Source organism: Pimephales promelas, chromosome 9 (assembly GCF_988280905.1).
Source record: "Pimephales promelas chromosome 9, fPimPro1.hap1.1, whole genome shotgun sequence".
Lineage (NCBI taxonomy): Eukaryota > Metazoa > Chordata > Actinopteri > Cypriniformes > Leuciscidae > Pimephales > Pimephales promelas.
The window spans coordinates 15172107-15182605 of NC_142777.1; the positions used below are offsets into that span (position 1 = coordinate 15172107).

Consider the following 10499-nt stretch of genomic DNA (forward strand, 5'->3'; position numbering starts at 1 on the left):
TGCCTATTAACAAAGACTGCATCATTTAATGGCCCTGGGATTAAAAATTGTATGTTGTAATAAAAAAAAAAAATTTAATGGGGTCATTTTTGTCCTTAAGTTCCTAAGTGTTACTATTTTGTGTACCTAGTGTAAAATAGAAAAAAATTCAAAAAAAAAAAATGCACACTTGAGCCAAAATCAATTAGTTCAGTTTACTTAATTTTATTATGCAAACTCGTTGCCTTAATTGTATTAAGTAAGCATAACTTAATTGCATCAAGTTTTTGTTACTTAATCTAAGTTTTGTCAACTTAATTCTGTCTCTGATCTTAGGAAGTACTCAAACCAGTCAAGTAATGTTTACAAGGTTTTTCTGAGTAACGACGGCATAGCATGCAAACAGTACAGATTACTTCAAAATTTTAAGTAAGTTCAACAAATTATTGGACATTAAGTAAAGTTAACAAAAAAAATTCTTAGTAAGAACAATGTTAGATTTTACAGTGGCATAAACGTGTGTATTAATGATCACAAAAATGTATAAAAAGCAGCCAACAAGTGTCCAGCAAACATGGAAACTCAAACTCCTTCAAGCCTAAATATAAGATAAGACAAAAGACATTTTTTTATTGTTTAATATTTTTTAGTTCTCATCTTAACGTTTGTTATTTCATATAATTTCGATAGTTAGACTTGATTATTATTCTAAATTGTAAAAAAAATAGTAAGGATAAAGAATGAGCAGGTGTTTACAGACATTTGACATCTGGTGTATAGATGTGTTTTCGGAGGGTTTGAGGCCGAGGGAAGAATAGCTTTACTTCAATGCACTAACAACCCTAAAGCAAACTAAAACAAACTAAGGACTTAAAACAATACTATCTATAGGTATTTATACTATTCCTTGAAAAAACTGGAAATAACAAAAAAAAAAATAATACCTCTAAATAGTATTATTTGAAAGTCTCATGGGTTTGTTCGGGCCGTGTGACTCACTCCTGTCGTCCAATAGAAAAGGTCCCGGAATCATTTGAGCTCTTCCCCAAAGCTTTGATTGACGCCTGGCTTCCCTGGTAGGGTGTCTTTGACTCCTCCTGTACAATGTCTGACACCTGTCATAAGGGGATAGAAAGATAAGACATCACTCTACTTTATCTCTGCATATATATATAAGCAAACTCAAGTCAGAAATAATCTGGCACCTCTTCAAATTTCTTTGCTTTGTACTCGTCGGCCCCTTTATGGAAGTTGAGAAGGATGATGTCACAGAACACTGTAGCCTGCAAAAATATACAACAGTCAAATATGTATGTTTTTTGTTGTTGTTGCCAGCATTAATCTTTGCATGTCACAATAATCTTACCAATCCCACTGAAGTGAATGCTGCGACCAAATTAATCAGAAATGGCACAGTGGAAAACTTTCCCGCCTGAAAATAAATACGCAAAGTTACACACACTCACACACAAGCCCATGTGTCACAAAAGCTGCTTTATAGGGTGGCTGTACAAAATACTTACATTGCCAGACACTATTATTTCAACACGGATGGCAAAAGCTTTATGAAGCGTTCGATACTCAGCCCCATCTTCGGATTGATAGTATTTAGCAAACCTGAAAGAGACAAAAACAAGATGCAGTTGCAGAAAAGCGGGAACGGTGCATGAGTAGCCAAGTGTGTTCATGCGCTACCTGAAGTTATATCCTTTAGAGGCTGTGCTGTGTTCAAAAGCAGCATCTAGGCGTGTGAAGAAGTAATTGGGTTTGCAGTTCTCCACATCATAGTCGAGATTACACTTCCAGTTGATGATAATACCAATCTCTCCTCCCTGACAAAAAAAAAACAAACAAACCAGGTAGTCGTTTTATTACATGTGACAAGCTTTCCACATTAAAGCAGATTATTCTATTCATCCCTCTAGGCCAGAATTAAACACTACTGTATTTTTGTAGGTTACACATGACGACTATAAGGCTAAATAAGTAGGTGTGGAAGCTTGTTTGTTTCAGCCACTTGGATTACTGTAAAAAAATAATTGTGATTTTAACGGTAAAAGACTGTAAAAATGCTTCAGTGGAAAACTGTTAATTGGTTAACAGAAAGTTTCTATAGTACAAAAGTACTATATGCGGTAAATAAATGTGATAGATCTCATACAGTTTTTTAAAGTGAAAAAGAACAACTGTATAATTTACAGTGAAAAAACGTTCCCACAATTCCCTCGGACACTTCACATTTGATGTATTTTTGTTGAAATAACTGTTTCCAAAAGTTGATTGAAATGGAAAAAGTGAGTTAATACAATAAGGAGATTGATTTAATCATCAGAAACTCAAAATAATATGTTATCTGAACTAAATCAATTATTTAAGTTGATTTGACAAAAGAAAAAATGTTGTGATAACAAATCTTGAAAACATTTTTTTTACAGTGAGTTTTCTTGTTTTTTTCTAATCTAGGGTTTTGTGTTACATTTAATGTTGTTAAATTAATGTTTATCGCATTTTTTAAAATTTCATGTGTGTTACCATGATGGTGTTTAATGTTTGTGTGAATTATACTGTGCAGCTTCTATAAGGTATCTGATGAAATACGTTTTTTTTACTGTAAAATTTAATTTCAGACCGTAAAACCAATAACAGTGCTACCGTATTTTTAACGGTAAAGTTCTGGCAACCACAGCTGCCGTTTTTTTACCGTAAAAAATACGGTTTTATTTTTTACAGTAATACAGAAAAAACAGTAATATTGTTTTCTATTATTATATAATCTTTGATAAAAATGAAATCTTTCTTTTTGATGAAATTGATCTCTTTTATTAACATGAAAATAGGAAGAGATGAAAGGCAAAGTTGAGTTGACCTTTTCAGCAATCTGGTCCAAACTTTGATTGAGTTGTTTCAGGATATGTCCCACTTTGAAGATCGGACAAAACGGGTGGTCCTTTGGGTCATATGTACATGTCTTAATGTAAGACTGGTCTAAATCCGAAGGGAAATTGCCCCTGTGAAAGTAAGAGAGAATCAGCACATCAGTAGTCTGAAGCAACATTAGGCTATTGATATTATTTGGGCTTTATTTCAAAAGGGCACTATATTGATATTTAGAGCTGTCAATAAATGTAGGGTTGTTTTGAATTTTTATGGAATTATTGACATTAATCAAATCAATCACAAGGTGATTGAACGTTATTATACTATAGTGGCAGATTAATAAACCATTGAATATATGAACAGTGCAGTCAACTTATTGTTTGCTTTATTTTTACACCATTGAATATAAGTCTATCACTTTGCCCACAGTTTTTTTTTTTTTTTTTACCACAATTTAAAAATAATCAATTTTGGAAATATATATATATATACTGTATATATATATATGAACAGTATGTCATGACAATTATGTTTTTACATTAACTCGTCAAAAGAGTTATCACAACAGTATAGTTTTTAATCCTTATGCAAAGGTAATAAACTCACCTAGTGACATTGAACAGAGGGAAGCGAATGCTGTTTTTGATGAAGATTGTGAAGTTCTCCACCTCTTTCATTGGCTTTCTAAGAGTGAGCAGATATATATGAATGTTTCTAGCATTAAAACTATCTATTTTGGATTTACAAGACAACTCCCAATGTATATTTAAATTACAAGTCCAAAAGGTTGCACTTTTTCTTACCCAGGAACTTTGTCATCCTCTGCAGGGCACCAGCCTTCAATTTCACACATTCCTGTACTATTTGTTCCAGTATTGTTTAAGCACTTGCCGGTTAAAATACCTGTACAAATAGGAGAGATGTATCAAGCAACCTAGAAAGTATTAGCATGCTTCTCTGCCATATTTATAGTTACTCGCTGAAGTACCTGAAAAGTAGACCTGAAAGTGATATCAGCCTTAGAAAGAGAACAAACTCACCATTCCCTATATTTGAGCTGTTATTCTTATTGCAGTCATGATCAGTTGTGCAATTAAACTTCTCGTCAGTCTGACAGACAAGGAAACAGTAGAGAGAGAGAGTGTGTGTGTAAGTAGGCCTACATAAGGTCACATATTTAAAGTATATTTGAAGTTAGCTGAGGTTTGGGTGTCACCTCAGGGCACAACCCTTGCGTCTGATTGGCTGTGATGACCATGTCGGTGATGACAGAGAACGATGAAGCACCCTGAAAAAATGAGCAGAAAATTTCACCTCAGACCAAGACTTTGAAGAGAAGGGGGATCCAAAACGTTTCATAGTTCAACATCGAAATGTGCGTTTGCTGACCTGTGATGGAACTACATAGTCTGCTACGTCCATCACGCGGTTATTGAAGTAGCCCAAGCCCTTCACTTTGGTCATGACCGCAGACTCAATCCCAGTGTCCCGTTGCTGATGTCCTTTTTCATGCATGAACACCCAACTGAAAACACAAACACGCGCACATAACAACAAATAAGTGATCGAACCTGTTTTTAAAAAAAAATACTTTTACTATTCTCTGGCTAAAACGTTAGTCGGTCATCTTAAATGGGTAATAAACAGGCTATATATATAGATAAATGTATAGATGGATGGATGGTTGGATAGATGGATGGAATGGATATAGATAGATAGATAGATAGATAGATAGATAGATAGATAGATAGATAGATAGATAGATAGATAGATAGATAGATAGATAATCAGAGTCATTAACTAATTAATGGTGCACTTACACCCATTTACGCACTTACGAAACAAAACAGAAATAATACATTTCAGCAGTTATAATAATTAGTCCCAAACCTTCATTATTCAAAACATTTAGCCTACATGTACATTTCCAAAGGTTAATTACATTTAATTACCCTAATTTCGCGTTTCTTTATTTACTAACCCTTAAACCAACATGAATATTTAAAATGAGTTTAAATTAATATTAGCAACAAGGACACAATCAAAGCTCACCAGACAAAATACAGAATAATCAACAGCTGGACGAAGCGGTTGATGATTCCAACAGTCCAGTTCTTCACCACAACTGACTTGGCTGTTTCATAGACGAAGAAATCAGTGACGAAGTGCAGCATTTTGGGAGCCATAGTAGAGTGTGTAGTAATGCTAACAAGTGTACGCTGAAGAAAGTCTCGACAAACCAGTGTGTTCCTCACTGCTGTGCGTCTGCTGAATGAGGGATCTTCGAGTTACAACACTTGATGCATTGGAAAAAAAAACACTTTTGACCACATTTTCCCTCCCCTTTTCACGTTCATGCCTCTCCTCCATCGGACCCCAAGGGGCCTTGGCTGCATTTCCTTAATAGCCTGCTTTGCTCATCTTTTCTCAGCTTTATTTTAGGGAAATGTTTTTTTTTTTTTTTTACAAACCAAACCTTTAATAAATATAAACACATCACTATGTCTAATTGTAACAGTTGATTTGTGAAAGCTCTTTACGCATATACTGTAAATTTAATGTATTCCACATTGTGACTCTGTTTCTTCCATTTTGTCTTTGGCATCTTCACCACACAAACAGTCACTGTATTCATTACCATTGCTGGTTTAATTTAGCCTCCAAAAATGTACAATCATAACACTTTACGGTAAGGGTACATGAATTATCATGAATTCATGTATGAATTAATGCATTCATTCATGCATTAATATCTCATGAATCAAGTTCAATATTCTTCATTCATGACTCATGAATGAACAACACCTTAATTAAACATTAACTAAGATACGCACATCATCATGAATTATGATTTATTACGCATGATCATGATGTTTTCTTTGTTCTTTGTCTAGTCAGTGACCTAGTCACCACTTTAGTTAAGGGGCCACACATATGATAAAGTCATTAATAGATAATGCTTAGTTAATGATGACTGTACTTGGCAGACACAAAAATAGACCAATCACAGCTCATAGCACACAAATCCTGTTAATCAAATACAGAAGTCATCATTAACTAAGCATTATGACTTCATCGTGTGTGTGGCCCCTTAACTAAAGTGGTGACTAGGTCCTTTGAAACACGGATGAACAATGTGCTATTAATGGTGGCATAACTGTGAACAAAGAAAACATCATGATTATGCGTAATAAATCATAATTCATGATGATGTGCTCATCTTAGTTAACGTTTTAATTAAGGTGTTGATCATTCATGAAGTCATGAATGAAAAAAGTTGAACCTGTGTTAGTTACTGATGATTCGTGAGATATTGATGCATGGATGAATGCATATTTCATGCATTAATTTATACATGAACTCATGATAATTCATGTACCCTTACCCTAAAGTGTTATTTACGAACCATCATATTGGTAAAAAGTACATTTTTCCTCATTTTAGAAACGCTGGCATTTTTAGAAATGCCTCATTTTAGAAGAAAATTTCAAATGCCACTTAGAGGCTTTTGCATCTGAACTCTTCATATATAATACATAAATAGACATTTTGTTTTGTTTTACAACTCTCATGTTCTCAGATATGGTATTTGTAGGTTTTTTTTAAATTAAGGTGAATGTTTTATAAAAAAAAATATTGCTGGTCTCTCCAACTTGCACTAATTTAATCCAACACGATAGCTGCGTCCGAAATCGCACACTCTCTTGCGTAGGTTCTTATTTTGAATAAGTTGGCTAATTACTTCACGACCATTAAAAAGTGCGTTCTATATCCTCCTGAGACCCAGAATTTTCTTTTTAATTTAGTTTTTTTCCATGTCATCACATTGTTTAGAGCATAAGAAACAAATGGTAAAACAACATTTTTGAAAAATTATATTTTATTCATATGTTATACTATGTCCTCTGTATGTGTAGGCAAAAACAATGGGATTTTTTTTTTTTCAATCACCAATACAGTTTTGGGGTTTCCAGATTTTTTTAAACCAAAATTTGTATAAAGATGATTCGCGACTACTATTTGAAAGATATGACGGAATTAATTGATACACTATTTTACTTTATGCAAGTAAAATGGGCATTAATTAATATTCCAATTCAATGCAATGTATCTATAAACTGTATCTAATTTGCACATTCATGTGTTCTTGGGGCAACATTTAATGAAAAAAGGTGTAAGAATTGGAGTAATAATAAGCAACACTTTAATAATAATATCTAATATGTCATAAGAATATTGATGTATAATTTATTTACGTATTCACTTGTTATGTCTCCCAGAATGGATTTATGTCATGATGTCCTTTAGTATGAAATCAATGCCCTGTTCTGTAACAGAAAGTCATTTTTTGATTTGAAACCCCATATCATTTTCCTGAGATGTTGGCTGATGAAATACAATTGGAAAAAAAAGTTTGATTTAAATTATAATTACAATATATTATCATATTTCCTACATTTGATCACTAAATGAATGTTAGACATTTTTAAAGACCAAGGAGAAGTTGTTTTCATGGTTAAACCTCCAAACATTTGGTATCTCTGTATTGCCCTGAATGTGCTCTTTACAGGACATCCAGAAAAAAAAATTGTGACATGCATGGTGTCAGAGAAATACACTAAAATCTAACGTCCACCACAGTGGACAAAAGTCTATTCCTGAGTCCCAGGAGGATATAGTATGAATGTGTGTAGTATGAATATAATCCAGGCGTACTACATTCGTCATGTTGTCATTATTATGTGACCTGCGTCAGTTGTGTCGCTTTCTACCATTCACAAATCCTCTCCTGTGTCCTCATTGGATAGTAAAGTGTCCATAATATGCACACTTTAGAATCTCGCTGGAAGAATACGCCATCCGGGTACTTTTTGCCTACTCTTTATGAGTACCCTGAATTTGGACAATTTGGTTTTTCGCCTACTATATACTAGGGAAGGCCTATATTCGATTTCAGATGCAACCATTCTTATGGCAATTCTTAACTAATTTTTTAATATTAATCCATACGAGATGTTTTGGAGGATCCATAATGCTTTTTTCATTTTCTAAAAATCGTATGTTTTCGTATGAAAACGGCACCTTGCGAAATGACGTTTTCCCATGAGTTTAGGATTCGTAAACTGTAGGATTTGCTACTGTAGGCTACTCCAGACAGGTTCCCTTTACAAACAAGATGAGATGAGAACTGCCAATCACTGAGTATTGTATCCCGCTCTATTTGACAAAGAAAATGTATAGGTAGCCTAGCGTTTGACGATTTATGCGTTTGACGACGTAAAAATAGGATCAAAGTGACAAAAGATAAAATAAGGCTGCTCGCCATTATACTGCCTAACCCATTTACTGATGGATGCTGCTCTGGCCTGGAAATCTCTGGAATCGTTTGCAAATTGTGTCCACTTGAAATGAAGATCACATTTCCTCATCACTGAAGAGAGCCCATTATGTTTGTGGTCAATTACGATGTCACGTCATCACCAACTGAAAGCTTTCAGAGAAGCATTTTTGAGTGGACACAACTTCCCATAAATTACATATGTGTGGAGCTCTGGCATTATTGATATCCCACATGGCACAAAAAAAATGCATTATGCTTCAAAGACGACATACAACGGCACCCATGAGAAAGAACGGAAGTTTGACATGCAGCGAGAGTGATTTATCTTTTTTATATAGGCTATACCTATATCATGTATACAGTAATGTTACTTAAAGTTTATTTTAAATCATTTTAAAAAGGCAACAGAAATGAGGAGAGAATCTTCCATTTCATTTTACTGTACATCTCTTACCCCTTCTTTTCAAACCACACGTTCTTTTCAACTTGCGTTTGCTTTTGCCAGACCACATATCTTCACTGAAGGACTTCTGCTGTATTAAAAGCCACAAGCTCTCATTGTAAGCCATTACTGGTACTTTATACCCCTGATGGGGTTCATTTACTTGGCTTTCAGTGCTAACAAAATCCTTTTGGAAAGGGTTATTGGTTGAGTCATCTCAGATGTTTGTGCTTTGTTGGGACAATGCCTTCCTACTTAAGCAGGTTTAATGTTCTGTAATTTTTTTTTTTTAATCTTTAATAATTAATACCACCTGACAGGTTTCCCTATTGTTTACAGCTTTGGTTGAGAGAGATTTGATTCCTTGAGAAAAATTAACATGTAGGTCTTGAAATTGAATCGCAAGCTTAGGCTGTATCGAATTTTTTTTTTTTCTCTCAAGGGATTTAAAAAATATTCAAGTGGGTTTAAATTGCCCAAAAAATTACTTTTACAGCCTTGTAAGGTTAATACTTAACCCTCTACTGCATGCGTTTTGATGGCACATTCCATTATATTCCACATCATTTTTTGACTCATTTGGAAACATTTGATTGATTTATTGAAAATGTTAAATATCCCTCCCTCCACGGAAAATCCCAGAGCGCTGAGGTGCAAGTGTAAAGTTTTGTGGAGGGGGGATTATGGTGCGGGGTTGTTTTTCAGGGGTTTGGACTCTTAGGTCAAGTGAAAGGAACTCCTAATGCTTCACCATACCACTTTTTGTTTTCTCCATTCAGTCACCTGTTGGAGTTTTTACAGAAGAGACTTCTTTTAAAAACATAAAAAATCTTACCGATCTAAAACTTTTGACCGGTGGTGTGTATATATATATATATATATATATATATATATATATAAAGACTGAAAGAGTTGTCTGACTCAGTGATAGGGACACTGAAGTCACGTGATCTGTGATGTAGTGAGTTTACAGCCTACGTTTAGCTTTCTTCTAATAAATGTAATGTACTGTTTTTGATTTGGGACTCAGGGTCAAATGAGATGGACGATAGGTTAAAACTGCTAATGCTTTGTGGCCAATTTTATCTGCATAAATGTAAAGTCTGTGATTTTGCGTCAATTAAAGTTAATGACTCTCTTTGTTCATCATTTAAGTCATATATAAGAAATCATTCAAATTGATTTAAAAAAAAGGTACTTTATAACCTTGCTCTACTTCTAGTTTCCTATGTTAAGTGTTTTTTTTGGCGTGATGTATCCCGTTAGCTTGTAACTTCTGTCATGTGAACTTTAGTCTTACATTCATAAAAGTTGTTCATTTGTGAAGATTATCATGAATAAAGCATGCAAGAATTATAGGCCTTTGTTGGTCCATCTCACAGATCCTATTTTCCGTAATAATCCAAATGTCAATGAAACAAAAATCCTGTTGGGTTTTTGTTGAGGGAACTAGGGTCATGCCAATGGTTAAAACACACCTGCAAACCATGGCGGGGAAATATTTTGTGTGCCACAATAGTGTTACGCTTAGTTCACATGCGTTTTGTACACCCTCATTTCCCCACTTACTCAACAATCGTATATTCACCAGCTTTTTGCACAGTTTAGCGCAATGATTCCCAACCCTGGTTCTGGCTGTACTACCAAATGCCAATTCCACTGAACAGTACACTGACTTCAGCGCCGCCTTAAAGGGATACTCCACTTTTTTTGGAAATAGGCTCATTTTACCACTCCGCCAGAGTTAAACAGTTGAGTTGTACCGTTTTCGAATCCATTCAGTAGATTTTCTGATATTTAGACGAATATCAGTAACCAGACAGTTTCTGGTCTCATTGACTTCCATAGTTTATTTTTTTT

General features: G+C 34.4%; 1 protein-coding gene across 1 annotated transcript; it reads right to left on the reverse strand.

Annotated features, from left to right (window-relative positions):
* Nucleotides 1-39: 39 nt before the first annotated feature.
* Nucleotides 40-5125, reverse strand: p2rx3a (purinergic receptor P2X, ligand-gated ion channel, 3a). Its single transcript, XM_089134778.1, has 12 exons — nt 4909-5125; nt 4246-4381; nt 4073-4144; nt 3897-3966; nt 3660-3759; nt 3463-3540; nt 2846-2987; nt 1675-1811; nt 1503-1596; nt 1346-1411; nt 1185-1262; nt 40-1094 (listed from the first exon to the last, which is right to left on the reverse strand). The coding sequence occupies exons 1-12, from the start codon at nt 5040-5042 to the stop codon at nt 975-977; spliced, it is 1227 nt and encodes a 408-aa protein (XP_088990904.1). The 5' UTR covers nt 5043-5125; the 3' UTR covers nt 40-974.
* Between the last annotated feature and the right edge of the window lie 5374 nt (nt 5126-10499).